The 17,769-nt window shown below is 41.0% G+C and overlaps 1 protein-coding gene across 7 annotated transcripts in view; it reads right to left on the reverse strand.

Moving 5' to 3' along the window:
• Positions 1-17,769, reverse strand: part of Ebf1 (EBF transcription factor 1) — a 391,326-nt gene that overhangs the window by 355,920 nt on the left and 17,637 nt on the right. For all 7 annotated transcript variants that reach the window (XM_051180883.1, XM_051180882.1, XM_051180881.1 and 4 more), the window contains exon 6: positions 10,253-10,321. In XM_051180883.1, coding sequence (XP_051036840.1) covers positions 10,253-10,321 — 69 coding nt within the window. The remainder of the gene's footprint in view (positions 1-10,252; positions 10,322-17,769) is intronic.

Below are 17,769 nucleotides of genomic sequence, written 5' to 3' on the forward strand. Positions count from 1 at the left end.
CTTGTACAAGAAGGCACAACCAGCCTGGGTAACTCATCTTATAAAAAAAAAAAAAAAAGTTTATCAAATTAGGGATAGTGACCCACATAAAATACATTAGGCTACATTTTCAAAGTCTGACCTTAAAGCCTTGGAATATCTATCTCAACCCTAGAGTTTGTTAGGTGTTGTAAACCTTGTTATATTTTTGTAATAAAAACGTGTATGTGTGTGTGTGTGTGTGTGAGAGATATTGGGGACTGAACTCAGAGCATTTGCACATGTTAGACACACACACTGTATCTACTGAACTATATCCCTAAAGTAGTAAGGCTTTCTATCACAGTTAATTAAGGATCAGGATAAACAAATAGGCCTAATAGATGTTTATTCAGGGAGAAATAACCTACAACCTAGACAGATGAACACCAGGAAATTCAACCCCATCCTCTCCTGTCCTGGTCATGCCAGCAAGAGAGCTTTTCCTGGCTCTCTCTCCAACTTCCTTCCACAGGTCACTTCCGCCCATGGCTCCACCCCCCAATGGGCGTGGTCAGTGCCACAAAAGAACTATCTCACTACAGCTTTCAGCTGTAATCCACAATAGAGATGAATGTTCCCATTTTGAAGATTGGAGCACTGAGGTGTCAAGACAGATACTAAGTAGTCATGAAGAGTTTGGCTTGTCAGCAAGGAGTTTCAAAGTCTTTTGTCTTTGCCATTGTAATCCACCCTCAATAGACTTCCCTCTGGATTGTTACTTTCATTTTCAACCCCACAAGTTAAATGTGTAACTAAGTAGTAAGAAACTGGGTAGGGACTGTGTTTAGAGAAACACATGAGGAGATGAAATGTGGCTACCAAGAAAGGTGAAATAAAAGGCAGGCCATGAGGTACTGGAAACTGCTTCACTAGGTGATAAAGGATGGCAAGGAGAAAAAAAAAATCAAGCTGAGAGCTGGAGGTGCAGAGTTTCTCATCATTTGCTCAGGGGCTGGTCCTTTAGGCTGCATGCCCCATCATCTTGAGTTCACTGGTGGGAAGGGAAGCCTCTGAAATATCACACCTTCAAAATCTGCTAGCAGTGTGCTGTGGCTGTGTGTGTAACAACTAAACTTACAGTGATTGGGGATTTGGGGGATTTTGTTCACTTTGTTTTATTATGCTCCAAAGTTGGTCTTTATAAGACCATACAGATGTCTCAAACAGGGCAACCTCTGCCTGTCATCACAGGAAGACGGTATCAAGTGGTTTGAAGATACTCTGTGGTGTATATAGCATGCCATATAGATTAGAGTTAGAATTTAAGAAAATATCAAGACCGTTTAGGAAAACAGACGTTTCTGCGAATGTTGGAAATGATTTCAAAGATCACTGAGTGAACATCTCACCAACTTCCAAAGAACTTTCTAATAGTTAAAAGAGAATCCTCACTTTCTGTCTTCTTTTCTCTCTTGTGTGTGTGTGTGTGTGTGTGTGTGTATGTGTGTGTATGTGTGTGTGTGTGTGCGTGTGTGTGTGTGTGTGTGTGTGTGTGTGTGTGTGTGTGTAAGAGAGAGAAAGAGAGAGGGGGGATCAAACCTAATAGTCCCAGAGTTCTTCAAACTAACTAAATTCCACTTGGTAGGGGGGAGACATCAGTCAAGAGTACACCCAAAACTATTTTTTTTAATTATGAGATATTGCTAACAGATCAGAAGATTAATAATGGGAAACATAGTTTCTAAATGGGAGAGCTCCTCAATAGTTAAGTACTGAAAAATAGCAAATTGCCAGGTGAGTAGTTGTTGGCTCTGATCTGCAAATGGAGTAAAAGAAAGCTTTGGTCAATCATGACTGCTCAGGAAAGACAGGGAAAAGTATGTGTCTCCAGGAATAACTCCCCCTCCATAAGTCTCCGGTATCTAATCCAGTGTGAGCTCTGCAGCCCACCTAAGCATTCACAGCTCCAGCAGAACAATTCTATGTAAAACGCAAAAGCTGATGCTATAGAACAAGTTACTTTAACATTCTACTTTGATCACTTTCAAACCATACATTACAAGGACTTCCACCCTGACAGTATAGCATGACCAGCCCCCGGTGTCCACACCCTACAAGGACTTCTCTCACACAGTACCCTTCCCCACACATAGCATCAATGCTTGGTCAGCTGAACAGAAAAAGAGTCAAAAAAGGGGTCTTGATTTGAGAAATTCTTGATAGTGATTACAAGAGCTTTTTGTTTTCTCCCCCCAAAAACACCGTCATTACAAAGTCTGAATGAAAATGTGACAATCTTACCCAAGCCATGTACAATATGTATTTGTACAAGCCATATACAAATGGTGATCATGTCCAAATTAAAAGGCCGGAACACATGCCATTTAACCCTCTTCCCTGTTCCCCTTCCCTGGCACTTAAAGTGTTAAAGAAAACAATGAAAGGAGTGCATGTGTACAGAGGAGGATTTGCTGGCATTTACTTTTAATCTATGGCCCTTCACTCTGTAGCTTATCCGGCCTCTGTCAGTCTTTTTCCTCCTTTATATTTCATGGGGAACCCCCCATGCTGTTCCTGAGAGACAGAGCCCAAGTGTCCATAAGCTTTTTGTCAGGTAAAAAGAGAAGAAAAAGGAAGGGAACAAGAGCTAACGCAAAGCTAAGAGGCATCTATTAGATGTCACCAGGCTTTTGTATTCATGTCAATGACTCAGGATTAGAGTATTTGAAATAATCTTATTGAGAGGAATCAAAAGCCCACCAAGTGAGAGGCAGCTCCCGTAGCACATGGCAAAGGTGCAAACAATATCTTATTAAAGATGTGTTGCCTAACACCGTTACTTTTTCTTATATTATGAAACCATTATGCTTCAAAGAGTCAGTGCAGTGCTGCCGTCATCGAGGGCCATTTTGGGAGTTATTGTGTGGGATTGAGCTAGCTAATTTGCCAGCTTGTCTAGTGAAGTTGTTACAAGTGAGTTTGCGGGCATGTGCACAACTGGAACTAAGCATTTTACCTTTAAAACTAAAAATCGCCAACACACACACACAAAAAAAAAAAATTCACTATGTGAAATCCATCTGAGAAAGATGAAATGCCAATGGATTGTTTCCACCTAATCAATTTCATAAACTACATCATTTTTTATAAGTGACCTCCTCAAAGGAAAACGTGGATTTTCTGTTGCTTCACTTGAGAGCTGGGCTTCCCTCTCCATTAAGAATGTTCTCTCTCTCTCTCTCTCTCTCTCTCTCTCTCTCTCTCTCTGTGTGTGTGTGTGTGTGTGTGTGTGTGATACTTTACCAGGATTAAGGCAATTAAAATTCTATTATAACAAGAACTGTAACATTAAAACCCTCATTTGCTCCTGGACAAAGGCTTGTAACTGGAGAAATAGTTTGCAAGGGACATTTATCTTCATCTACCCATACTCCTAAAGACAGCGGGCAACCAAAGACAGACCTGTACTGTTCACCATATTTCATTGGTTGCAATAGGAGTCACTTTTATACTGTCCTGAACAGTGTATAGTTACATGGCTTGTAAAGAGATGGATAAGGGAGGTGGGGAGAGGGGAGGGGGGAACGGGAAAAAAGAATTGGTAGTCTATTTTAGATAACATCTCATGCAAATTAAAATGATCAAAATACCATCTCTTTAGACTGGAACTTCTAAGTAGGGTTTTTTATATCTGGCCAACTTTTTTTTTTTTTTTTTTTTTTAATCAGAGAGTTTGGCTAGGTGCTGGTAGTAGTAGGGAAGGAGAATTTCTATGAATGGAGTGTTACACTTGCAGGAGGGTTGCCTGGCTTGTTTTCAACTCTAAACAACTTATTTGAAAGTAAAAGCATGTTTATTATACTGATGAATTAGAATCACCAGCTAGATGCGCAAAGTCCCTGACACATAGGAGCCTGCAGTGCTTCCCTGCAATTTTCCAGACTGTTACAGAAACAAACTTATGGTGACGTGAAATGCAAAGCCACACTGTGAGCCCACACACTGCCATGTTACACATGTTACACACACACACACACACACACACACACACACACATACACACACACAAAATCGCGCATGCACACACTTACTGTTGCCCTGTAGCTCTGTTAAACACATTTCTTGGAAGTTGTGCCATAATTTCCTTTACAGGGAAACCACTGTTGCTTATTATACAGTGTCTGCTGTAGTGTAACACCCTGCAAAAGTACTCTGCATTACGATCTCCTGTCAGCATATCTGAAACGCATTTTAATGTATCCTGGTTGTGTATTTGAGAATAGTTGATTGCAAATGGAATCTAGACTGCTATTAGCTAATTGGATTAGATATATATATATATATATATATATATATATATATATATGTATATATATATTATATATATCAGTATATCAGTAGCAGGCCATACCCAAGTGTTCAAGAGCCTGGTTCATCCTCAGAACAGTACCATGTGATATGTGTAAAATTGAGAATGATGCTTACTCACATAAGTCTCATTACTAATAATCACATGTGAATTCCCACTGAGAAAACAAATGTTTAAATGCACTAGGGCTAGGAAACAACTGTAAATTCATGCTCTGTGTTGTTGTGTCTCTCTGCTGTTGAAATGATACAAACCTCTCAGAGCAACCAGATGGACAGCAATTATCCGGCCTGGGGCAGCTTAAGAGAGGGAATTCCTCTTCCTTTGGTTTTAATGGAACAGTCAGAGTTAGGAAATGAGGTGGTATAGAGGTGTGTCAGAGCGCTGAGAAATGCATTTGCACCTCTGGTTCTTGGTGACCCACACACAAGCTTACATGCTGCGCTGAACACATCTCTGCTTGCTGGTTGGCAACGGGATGAAGAGGAAAATGAGAACCCAAAGAGCAATAAACCGAAGTCACAAACCTGGCTAAGGGTCTCATTTGCAAAGTTTAGGAAGCATATCTTCATGTTCATCTAAGGCAGAGGTTCTCAACCTTCCTAAGGTGGCAACAGATTCATACATTTCCTCATGTTGTGGTGGCACCCCACCCACCCACCACTACCACCATAAAATTACTTCATTGCTATGCCAGAACTGTAATTTTTGTACTGTTATGAATCATAATGTAAAGGATATATGATATGTGACTCCTGTGGGGGGTCGTGACCCACAGGTCGAGAACCTATGGGACACAAATACAAAATCATTTTGTATGGATTTTGGGGTTTATCATTGATGATGAAAGATAGAAGTTACTTGCTAAAGACTCACATGCTTTCATCAATTAGGGTAATACATTTTCTCATTCGTGCCCAGTGATTACAAATTACCTATGAGTGTTCTGAGTTTACATGTGACTGTTGCTTCCCCCATTAGGCTGATGGTCACAAAGTCGTGTAAAAACGTGGGCAATAACTTATTCAAGAAAGTTAAGGTGGTGATAAGGTTAACAATGTGCTTCTCCTTAAAGTCTTGCCTCTCCTCCTGACCCCTTAGGTTCAAAGATGAACCTTCACCCAAAGTTTCTATCTGAACAATGCCAGCATGGCCAAGGTTTTCTATTCAAAAGACCTGTGGCTAGTGACATGAGCATTGCAGTTATTTCCTAAGTGACAAGTTCATTTTGCCTTATAATCATGGCAAAGCCAGTTGATATTGCTTAAATGATCATTCTGGAAAAAAACAAATCTTGGTTTTGTTTTTGGTTTTTTTTCTCTCTCTCTCTCTTTGTTTTGTTTGCTTGTTTTTGTTGTTTGCATGTTGTTGTTGTTATTTTTAGGAGAGCTTTGGATAAGTGTTGCATGAACTAATTCCAAATAAGCTAGGGAATTTATGTCACAATAGGCATGTATTGTCTTTAATGTCATACTTTGTGCTCTGTATCTCCGAGCTCTAAGCTTAGATGCAGAGTCTTACAAGGGAAAAGAAAGACAAGCAAAATTGTGGTGACCAGCAAAGCCCAATCATTAGATCAGTATGTGTTGATGGCCTTTAAAATTCCAACTTTTAAATGGTGGCTATGAGAGACCCAAAATTTACAGGCTATTTAAACCACATTATACTTAATCCTGAAAGGACTGGGTTTTAACTGACACACTTTATGGGTCTATCTTGTATTATTTCTATTCCTTAAAAAAAAATTCTGTGTTTTTACAGCTAAGGGCCTATAGCCCTAAAAACTTAGGCCTTCATTTGCTTAGCTGATGAGCATTGTCATCCCTCCCACTGATGCTAAATTAAAGAAAAAGATAAAACTATCCCTGCCCCACACATTCTAGCCAAAAGTATCAGTGCTTCTGGTGAAAGGACCTGTATGGGAGAATTTGAAGAAAGAGGGGTTTTTGTAAGGCCACCTGTATTCACCCATCCATCGTACCACTCCAAGACAAGTCTAGGAATAAATAAAGATTTTTTTTCCAACCAAGCAAGGATCCCAGTTGTAGCTAACTAAATACAGAATAGAAGTCTTTACTTTTAGTCTGTACTGTTAAAGCATGCATAACAAAGTTTCCATAGAGAAACAGAAGTTGCATGGACTCTGGAAAAGTGGGTTCCCAATTCAGAGTACGCACGTGACTTTTGTCATTATCCTCTTTTCTGATTCCTACAAAGTAAAGCTAATTAAGAGCCTCCGTCATTAGTCTTCCAGAAAAATTAGCACCGCTTATGCTAATTACTCCTGCAAAATTTAATAAACTCGTGAAAATGGGAATAGTCTAATGAGGTTTTATTTATTAAACTAAAATAACTCTAAGGGAAAAGGTTAAGACACAAGGATATCCAGTGTAGTAATAAAACTACAATGTACTCAATTTCTAAAAAGGAATTTTGTGGCAAACCTTTTAAATTCAAATCTGAGTTAGAGTGTGGATGTTAAATCAATCCTTGCCTTAACTCAATAACTGGAAGTCATTTTTTATTTTTTATTATTTTTTTTGCATTTTACTTTAACAATAATTACCACACATAGCCCTTTATCTCAAAGATAATGAAATTTGTTATAATTGTTAGTTCCTGTTCATCAGCTATTAAACATAACATATTTGACTTTTCCCATGTCTACACAGTCCAAATATCTGGATCATTGGGCACAGGCTGGGATTTTATGATTCTTAATCAAGCTATTTGGCACTGAGCAGAAATGTAACCTAGCAGTCGATTCCAGATGCACCCTTCCTACACCACATAGCAATTTTCCAATAAACATTTTGACAAATTGTCATGACTGAAAAAAGTAATTTGGGCCATATTTTCTTACTTTGTTGCATGCCACTGGAAGGAAATAGAAACTTGTCTGTACAACTGCTGCTGATTTTGTTAATTCATAGGTAGATAGAGATAGATAGATAGATAGATAGATAGATAGATAGATAGATAGATAGATAGATAGATAGATCGATCCAAACTGTTCTCCAAATTACTGGCAGCAAATAATGTAGCCAAATTTTAACACAGATAGGGCTGGCCCTGCACCATTGCTGTGTGACCAGAAAGACTCTTCCATCTACACTATAAATAGTTTTCCTGAATAATCACTGCTAAAAGTCTTTTGACTGATAAAAATAGCAGTGTTCTTCCAAATTCCGAAGGTCAAGCAAAGGCAGCTAGAAATTACTAGCTTTCAAAAAGAGGTGACTGTGTGTTACAGCTATGGTAACTTCTAAGGCCACAACAGCTCACTCCCTTGGCCTTATATTGCACACGATGCATATTATAAGATCTGACTGTTGCTACTGAGTAGAGCAGGCTTGGGGACTCATATCCATAAATCTGAAAGCAAATCAAACCCTAAGCACGTAATAGATATTATGCAATCTGTAACACGGAATAAAATTGGAAACTGAAATCCAAACACCGTTGCCATCATATTTTCCCCTTTGTAGCAATTTTGTGCAGTTGAAAAATATTTTCTGTTTTATCCTTCCTTGCCTAAGTTCTTGTGATTTTCAGCCCTCACTATTAGAAAGAGAATCTTCACATATTGGCATAGGTACTACTGAAGGATTTTTATTTTTAAATCTTTGGCAACAGAAGGGGCAAATAACTTTAAAAACTCACATGCAAATAAAAATAGCCAACTGGGAGCTTTGCCTATCAACTGGTCTCATTGCTTGAAATGATATTTCCATGTCAGACAGTGGCAAACACCAGCAAATAAATGCATATTGGGACTTGAACACATCCAGGATATCGTCTCAGACGTTTTTTAAAATGCCCCTACCTTAAAGAAATCAAACTAGCTGTACAAGGCTTTCTACTTTGTCTAACTGAAAGGGGTATGGGGGTGGGAGGGATGAAAAGGATATATGTCATGAATAATATCTCTAAAGCCACCAACAGCATAAAGTGCAGACTTATTTTGCCTAAATTGTTTGAACTCCCCCAGCCAAGAAACGGTTTTAAGTACCCTACTGGGACAGATGCAAGGCGGCGACAATAGAAGCCACACTAATGCAATCCAGGTAACACAATCCTGTTTCAAAAACATGGGGCGGGCTAATTACAGCGCTGCTGAGTCAAGTTTCTCCTGCCATCGCAACCCACAGGAACAGGTCAAAATCAGATGTTATTCAAACCACAGTCATATCAGCCTTCTGCATCAGAGTCACAGCTAGAAACCAAATGAAGAACTTTAATAAAGCTTAACCCATTCACAAGCAAAAGAGGGGGGAAAAAGTGTTTTCATTGCGGGTGGCACGTCACCACATAAATCTCGAAGGACTATGAGGCACCACGGGATCCTTATGGTTTCAAAGTCAGGGGAGTATTTAGGTTGGCCCTTTGGTGAGATACTTTCTTTTTAATGCCAGAGTAAGAAATGCTTGCTTAACAAAAGGAAGCAGTGTTTGGAAGATATACACAAATATCACCAACAGAAGGAACATAGACCTTTGACCCTGTTCATGTGTAGATTTTTATCTTCCATGGCAGAAAATACAATTTTATATCTCTCAGATAAGCATGCCATTCTCATTCAAAAGACACCAGACAATGTCACCATACATTGAAGCTTCACCTCTTTTAACACAGAATTAAGATGTTATTACACATATGACTATGTACATTTTCATGACTAGTAGCATGAGATCTCTGACTAGAATACTCACTTGACCAAAGTGAAACTTTTACAAAGCTGCTTGGGGATGAATATTGAGCTAAGAGCCTGAACACTCACACAGATCATAATCAAGAATCTTTTGACAGAAACTCAGATGAACAAAATAGATGCCTGGGTTTCCTTACCTAAAAAATGATAAATCAAAATTTAAAAACATGAAGAATTTTTGACAGATTGTTTTTATTGCATCTTTGTGTGCGGTTGTCTAAGAGAGTATTGCTAAAGCCCAGAAAGGGATGTTCATGTGGCTGCTGAATTCCTCAATGAAGGAATCTGCCTTTGAATGAAGACTCTTACTTCCCACGGTGAGTAGACCTAGCTGACAATTGACAGTCTCCATAAAGCTTCCAGGCCATTTAATTCTCAATGAGTAATGCTACATAACGAATGGCTTATCATACATGCTTCCATACAATGAATTTCAATAATTAAAATGTAAAATGAATATTTGGGATGCCACTCTACATAACGTGTGCACACTGGCTCAAAACTGCACTGGTGAGCGGAAACAGATGTAATATTCTGCAGTGATTTACTTGGCCATGTCAGATTAGTAATATGGATCTGTTTAAAAACACAATAATTAAGACGAGCAGGAGAAATTAATCAACTTACAATACTGTGTGAGCTACAATCAAGCCCCAAAATAACAGTAGAAAAATCTCGGTTCACAGATCTCTTTAAACTGCTCTTATGCATAAATAAAACCTTAAAATGTAGATGGATTGCATCCAACAGAACTACTGTAGCTAAAAGTGATAATGATTCAAACATTTTTCAAATAAAAGTTAAATATTTATAAGCACCCAACCACATTTCATAAATCACAAAACTATTATTATTTTATTTCTGAAGCTTCCTGATACACCATGGGGACTGAACTATAGAGAGTGAGGAATGAACACACACACACACACACACACCACGCACACATTTTATATATATGTATACATATATACATACATATATAACTTATTGAGCATTAATCAGACACAAAACCAGAGCCATCCAAAAACAGGCCTCCAAAGAACATTCCATATGGCTTTCCCAGAAATCACAATCACTCGGCGCAGCATAAGTCAGGACCAACCGGCAAACTTCAGCCACATGCATCCCTAACCCTCGCCCATGAGCGACACAAAGCAGGTGTTTCATTATAATGAGGAATCAGAATCCAGTGAAAGAAGAGTGGTCCCTACCTGTCAATTATCACTGGATCTGAGGGAGTCTCATTTCGGTTGCCACAGCTTTTCTTGTCACAACAGCGGCTGCGGAGCAAAATCGAGAGGATTTAGTACCAACCATTACAATGTAAAATCATCATTTAAGCGAACAGAAGGTTCAAATTGCTGGGTTGCAAATGCTAGAATTACCACAAAGCTATACCTGGCAATCAACGGATCCCAGGAAAAGAAAATTCTGTTTGGGTCACTTATGGGTTAATGGCCAGGTTTAACCTCTCCCTGCTCAAAGGACAGGAGAGGGAGAGTTGCCCTGGCAGAGCCAGGAATGCAGTCCTAAGATGGGGTCTCTCCTTCACTACACGGGTATTGGCAGAGTTCAATGTGAAGTACTGTGTTCTCACATCTACCCAATGAGAATATTCAGGGTCGTGGGTGGATCAAACAGTCTTCCCTCAAGAACACACTAATTGTGTGGAAGGCATCAATAATGAGGATGAGTGATTTCTCTCCCTCTAGTCATTCTGCATTAAATGGATTCTTTCTCCTCCTCTTTTTGATGGGTGGCACTTCCTTCAACCACAACCTTCTCAAAAAGCCCAGAGCAGTGACGGTTTGCACTTGCACACCTCCTTGAGAATAAAGGAACACACAGCGGTCTATATAAGGAGAACCGGGGACAGAAGAAAGTGCAGAGTCCACCCTCAGTCCTCCTCCAGCTTTGATGGCCAGCACTGGCCACCACTTTAGTTTTCTGAGAGAATCGGGGACGATGGATGCAGTGGCTAGCACAATCCTGATTATAAACATTAGAATACAAGAACAGCCATGAGCAAAGAAAGCCCCCTTACACAGCTCCAATGCTGTTGAGTTCTTGCAATTGCCAGGTTAAAATGAATGAATGAATGAATGAATGAATGAATGAATGAATGAATAGGATTTTAAGAAATCCAAGGTATTTCAAAGGGGTCAATAAAAAATCATGTATTTCTTTTCTCTTTCAAGACAGGCTCTCAGGCATCCAAGGCTGGCTTCAAGCTTGCTATGTAGCTAAGGATAATCTTGAACTTCTGGTCCTCCTCCCAGTCCTCAGCACTGGCTAGGATGCATACCCACTTCATGGTATGGTGTTGGGGATTGAACTTAGGGCTTTCTGCAAGCACTCTACCACCTGAGATACACAATCATCAGCTGAAAACATCATGTTTCTGAGAAATATCCACCCTCAGCAGACAACTATCCATCTGAAATATGTTTTTAAGTAACGAACTCTCCCTTGGCTGGTCTCTATCCAGGATACACCATGGAAGAACATACTCAATCAGTGAAGAAGGGTGGAAGGTTCGCCAGGAGCTTGACCCCACTACAGACCAGAAGTAAAATATGTACTTTTCTCCATCCCTCTTATACATTCTAATGTATGTAAATACATATACTCACTCACACAAACACACATACTCTTACTCACACAATTAACACATACACACACACTCACATAAACATACACACACACACACACACACACACACACACACACAGTCTAAATTTAGATATCTACTGGAGACAACCAAACATTGAATTTCATTTTTCACTTTCCTAACATAGGAAGTCTTTCAGCAAAATTGAGAGACCTTCTTCCTCTCTTTCACTGAATCCCTGAGAGATGAATCGGCCTGGGGCTTGCTCTGAGTCTTTATTTCAAAGGCAATAGAAAGAATTATATCTCTATTCTCAGAGCCTCAGCTGAAAAATACTGGTCTCTCTCACAACCTAATCACTTTCTAATTCACAGGAAACTCTTTTCTCTGGTCCTAAATTCTGTTCTACTAGTAAGTCACACTATGTAGTGATGCCCAGGTATCCTATCTGAGAGCTCAATAAAGACACAGGGGAGAATAAATGTTAGGAGTTGATATGTGTGCAAAATAAATAGCTAAAAACTCAATACCAGGGACCAACAAGATGGATCAGCAAGTAAAGGCACTTGCCACCAAGTCTGAAGACCTGAGCCTGATCATGATCCACAGGGTGGAAGTTGTCCTCAAGTTGTCCTCTTGCCTCCATATATACACCATGATACACACAGACACACACACACACACACAAATGTATAAAATAATATTTGAAAACCTAACGTTGTTATTCCTGAGAGCTGATTCCTTCCTTCTACCAGTGTTCTCTCAGCTTGTCAGATTAGCATCATCATTAAGAATGGCTTGTCCAGCTGACAGTGACAACACATACCTTTAATCCTAGCACTCCGGAGGTAGAGACAGACAGATCTCTGTGAGTTCAAGGCCAGCCTGGTCTCCAGAGTGACTTCTAGGATAGGCTCTAAAGCTACACAGGGAAACCCTGTCTTTAAAAAGAATAGAGAAAAGAAGGAAGGAATAAGGGAGGGAGAGAGAGAAGGAGGGATGAAGGAAGGAAGATGCCAAGCAAGAATGGCTTATTCAGTTAAGAACCCAAGATGGGGCAGTATCAGGGTCACCCTCATGTTTATATCCTGACCCTACTCCAAGTCTGAGAAGCCTGAGCTATGCAGAGGGAGTGATTGACAAAAGCAGTCCACTGACAAAGCCATGCCTCCTTTACCCAAGAAGAAAGCAGATGGGCGAGAAAGCCTGTTCCTCCGACCCTTGGTGCCTTTACCCTCACCACAGTTCTTCCTGGGTGAAATGTCCTTGGGGAACTCTTCCAGCTTGCTCGATTGTAACTGTAGGTGAGCGCCCCACCCTCCTTAAGCCCAGGACTTCTCTCCCTACCCACCATTACTGTCCTTAGCCCAGTCACTTTTATTTATTACTGGGAGTACTGCAAAGCCTCCCTCTTGGTTTTGTTGTCTTCACTTCGACTCCATCTAATAGCTCTGAACCATCCAGCAGATCTTTATGAAATGTCCAGGGACTGTGCCATTTTGTTGTCTAAGACCCTTGAACAGCTTCCCATTGCACTTTGAATAAATCCTTGGTGCGGCATAATGCCAGGCCACTGACCCACCACCCTTTCTTTTCAGCTTGCCAAGCTCCAGCCTCATGGGCCAGTTATGATCCCTGCAACATGACATGCCCCATCAGACCTCAGGTCAAGGCCAGACAAGCTTCTGCTGGGCAACTTCTCCTGTCCTTCCACCCTTAATCACTTTTCCTGAGCCCTTAGAAGTCAGTGTAGTTACCCTCACTTACCTGACACTTCACCCTTAATCTAAATTAAGCTGTTTTTCTCTTGGGCAATTAGTACTGTGCAGCTCAACTGGTGACTGATGTATTGGGGCATTTTTGTTGGGTATTTTTCCCGTTCCATCTTCCCCTTCTGCTAATTCATATGTGTCATGAAGGTAGAAACTGTCCATATCAATTACTTAATGCATAAAGTTGAGATAGAATATCAGAGCTCAGCTATTAAATGACTTGAATAAATGATTGAATGAATGGATGAATATTAATCAACAACTTTATGAATAAGTATGGTGTACTGGGGGGACATGGCAGATGAAAAAGCAAAGCTGACTACCTAGGCAGGCATTGTGTACTCGATCCCATCCCATACACCTAACCACCTCATCCAAACAAATGTCACTCTTGGCCCCAGAGATGTTTTTCACCTTGTGTATAGGCCTCATCTCCACAACACAAAGATGCCTGGGTAACAGGAAGATGAATTATACTAGATCTCTATGCTGTGACCCCAAGGGACCCAAAGACACAGGTACATGGAAAGAACAGAATATGAATATATAAATAAGGAGACTCAAGAAGACAGAAAAAGGAACGAATGGAAGTTATTACAGTACTAAGTAGAAAGAAATGTTTATAAAAAATATTAAAACTAGCTTAAAGAGGTTCCCGTTTCTTGGGTCACACGGATGCATCATATAGTAAAGATTGCCCACAACACCTCAGCAAAAGTATCTACAATATCTCTCGGCTAAGATACAAAGAGAGTTAAAATGGAGTCATGCCATGTCCCTCACAGGCTCTTATGAAGTCTAAACCGTAACTAGTTTCACTATTTTGGGAGGTTCTGGAAACTCTACAGTACAGGGGTTTGAGGGGAGCTGTCTGGAGGAAGTAGGTCTCTGAGGAGATGTCCGTGAGGGCTGTGCCTTGCCCTGGGCCATTTCTATATCCCCATTTCTGCTCCTTGGCCATTGGCATTTCTCCACCAAGTCCTTCTGCCGTGATATGCTGCCCCATCATGGGCCCAGAAACACAAAGTAATCATCATTTGAGAAATGAACCAAAAAATTCTTCCTCCCTTAATCAGTTTCCAACAGATACTTTATCACATGTGCACAGGCATGTATGTGCATGCAATACATGTGTGCATGTACCTGGAAGTACATATATGTGTGTATATACACATCCATATTCATGGAATTTATACACTAAGGAGAAATAAGCTAGAGTTGACACACTACCATTGAAGATACTCTGAACTGACCCATTTCTTTCCACTAAAGTCAAACAAAGAAAGACAGGCACTGATCTCCACTATACCCAAGGCAGGCATTAACAGGAGGGACAAGCTGAAAGGACAAAATCATTAATATTTAGGCAAAAGAGGGCTTGCACCGAAGCAACCCAGTAAATGACACGGTTGAAGAAGCACTTACAGGAAAAAGTAAGCACGTTGATCAAAGCAAACAGAATGAGCATGCCTGAGGCCCCCATCCACTCACACAGCAGCTCTCAGGCTCCTGCCATCTGTGCCTGTATGGGCTGTGCACATGCTCCCTGCAGCAGGCATCTAGTAGGGGGCGTGGACTTGCCTAATTTGATTTGCCCAAGATCAGGATCCCCCCAAATCAGGCAGGTGCCACTATTCTTTGCATCCCCCTTTTAACCTGCAACCCAAATGTGGCCAGTCACAGCAGTAGGTCCCCCATGTGGGCTACATGGACTAGATACTCAGAACAGCAACCTCTTGCTTAGTGGGACTGTGTATCTCCCAACTAGTTCTGCACACTTAGAGAAAAAGCAGGCCTAGGCATCCCTTCTTCAGCAGCCTAACCCAGGTGGCAGATTTCTACTGAGCTGACTCACTGGTTCATAAATCAGGGCAGGAAACATTTGAATGCTCCCTAGTCCTGGTGCCTGCAGATCATCATCTCAAGCACATAACTTCTTTCTGGAAGCAGAGCCTCCTGCCACTGGAGACATGTGCCATTTGGGTAGTGGGTGGCGACTATGAAGATCTTTAAGACTATTAAGAGTGTTGTTATGCAGTTCTGATGGGGCCAGAACTCACTATCCAGCACAGGCTAGCCTGGAATTTGCAGCAATTCTTTGCCTCTACTTCTGCCTCCCAAGTGCAGGGATTACAGACAGGTGCAACCACTTGCTAAAGGAGTCATTTCAAATTGTGCATCTCAATAAAAATGAAGATTCCTACCTCCTCAGCCAACATAGCTAGAGAATGGGCTATGTGAATTACCAGATAGCCTGATTACTTACAAAGGGGATGAGTTCTGAAGGAATCCAACCCACTGACTCTTCTGTCCTTCATCACCCCTCCCACACCTAAAAGTTGCCTATTTTCAGAGCACTCAATCTTCAAACACCCAAGCCTGCAATCTCCACCTGGTCTGTCTTACCAGGCACTCCAGGCCCTGTGAATTAATCGGGTTTGTATCTGAAACTCTTCTCTCCTGATTGATTTTTCGCATGTTTGCAAACATTGTCTAGTCTTTCTTCATTTCTCTAGCATTCTTCTTGTAAGGGTGGCCAGCACTTCTTGCCAGTCATGTCCATTAAAAACTGTGATGCCAGCCTCAGGTACCTACATGATTCTACTTTCTGAGTAGTCAGTGACCTAGGGCTTTTCTCTCCTTGTACTCATCTGCATCTCACCAGCATTAAACTCTCCCATGGCTGATTTCCCTACCCTGACATCCCCTTCTTTCTTTCTTGACTCCCGTATGCTCAAGATTCCTCCTAATTCTAGAGTGTGACCTTCTTACTCAATGTGATTATTCCTCTTAAGAATGGAAACATTCTTTCCTCTATTCCTCTTCTTCCATGCTTCCCAGTTCCACCTTCCATGTAGTTTCAGTTCTCACCTTGGAAAAGCATAGTCTGAACCTAGTTACCTTTGACTAAATCCCTCTTTCCAGCTCCAGGCCACCGGTCTGCACAGCAATAAACCTCCACAAAGCAATCCTGCCTGGACCACAAACTCTCCTTAATGCAGCCTCTAAAATCCCTCTCCCATCTCAGCTATCTCCATTCCCACTGCTGTGACCCACCTACAAATATCTCATCCTCCCTCTCAATTGACACAGTCCTTTGCCTCAGCATTCCATCACATTGGACCAGTGAAGTCTAATTGGCTGCTGCAAACTTCCATCTTCAAGCTCTCCTTCTTGCTCTAAACTCAACAAGCCCTTGCACATAGTTGCTACTAAATGATAAAGATACATAACCACCACAACTGTAATGAAACAGTACATTCAAGTTTTGATAGACACTAAACCTGCTTTCAACATTTTCTTACCATCAGTTACTTTGAGCAACAAAGTACCAAATACTTGGCCAGGCACAAATGATATCTCTGCTACTGCTTCTATTAATATTGTTCCAAAGAGTAGCTGGCTTTCAGCTCTGACTCTGCCAGGCATCATGGTAAGAATTTATAGGGACTATAGCATTTAACCTTAACTACTACTCTATGAGATAGTAGTATTAACATCCCATTTCACAAATGGGACAGCTGAAGCATGGAGGAAAACTGAGTCACTTCCCGGCCTTTAGGGGGCTTCCTGAATAAAAACTGATGGTAAGGTGTCACAGCAAGGACACAGAGTTCTATGAAGTTCAAAGCATCTGTACACTGGACTGCTTACAAGGAGGTTACGACTTGGGCCAAGGGCCAGAGGTGCTTCCCTGGAGAAGCCATACTTAAGTGGGTGCTGAAGGAGGGAATCAGCCTAAACCTGGAAAGGAGGAGGGAAGGAAGGGAGGGAGGGAGAAAGAAAAGGAGGGAGGGAGGAAAGGAGGGAAAGAGGAAGGAAGAGAAAGAGGAAGTAAAAGCCTAATAAGGAAGCAAAAGAGGAAGCAGGCTAGCCTGAGATTCATGCTTCTTCTACCAAATAAAATAAAATAAGCAAGTATTCTTCCCTAGTGTGGGTGCCTGCAATCTGCCTTCTTCCTGAGCACTGGGAATGACCACCTGCTGTACTCCTAGAGAGCGGGATACCAAGATGCCCTACCAAGCTGCATTCCATTTAAACACAGAGGCCAGGGTGCTCATATAAGCAAATCCCTTATAGAATCCTACTCTTAAAACAAACAAACAAACAAATAAATAAAAAGGATTCATGGAGCCATGTTATCCCAAAAACTTATCTACCATGACCACTGGTGTTACAGATTCCAATTTACCAAAAGGCAAAGGCTCTCTCCTAATGTCACAAAAGTGCCCTGCTTCATCAACTCAAAGAGGCTTTGTCCCCAAGAGTCAATAATTATAAACTAATAAAATCAGTTCCTTTAGCCATCTCACACAATGGGGTCACCTTCTCCACAAAACACAAT

Source organism: Phodopus roborovskii, unplaced genomic scaffold, assembly GCF_943737965.1.
Source record: "Phodopus roborovskii unplaced genomic scaffold, PHOROB, whole genome shotgun sequence".
NCBI classification, from domain to species: domain Eukaryota; kingdom Metazoa; phylum Chordata; class Mammalia; order Rodentia; family Cricetidae; genus Phodopus; species Phodopus roborovskii.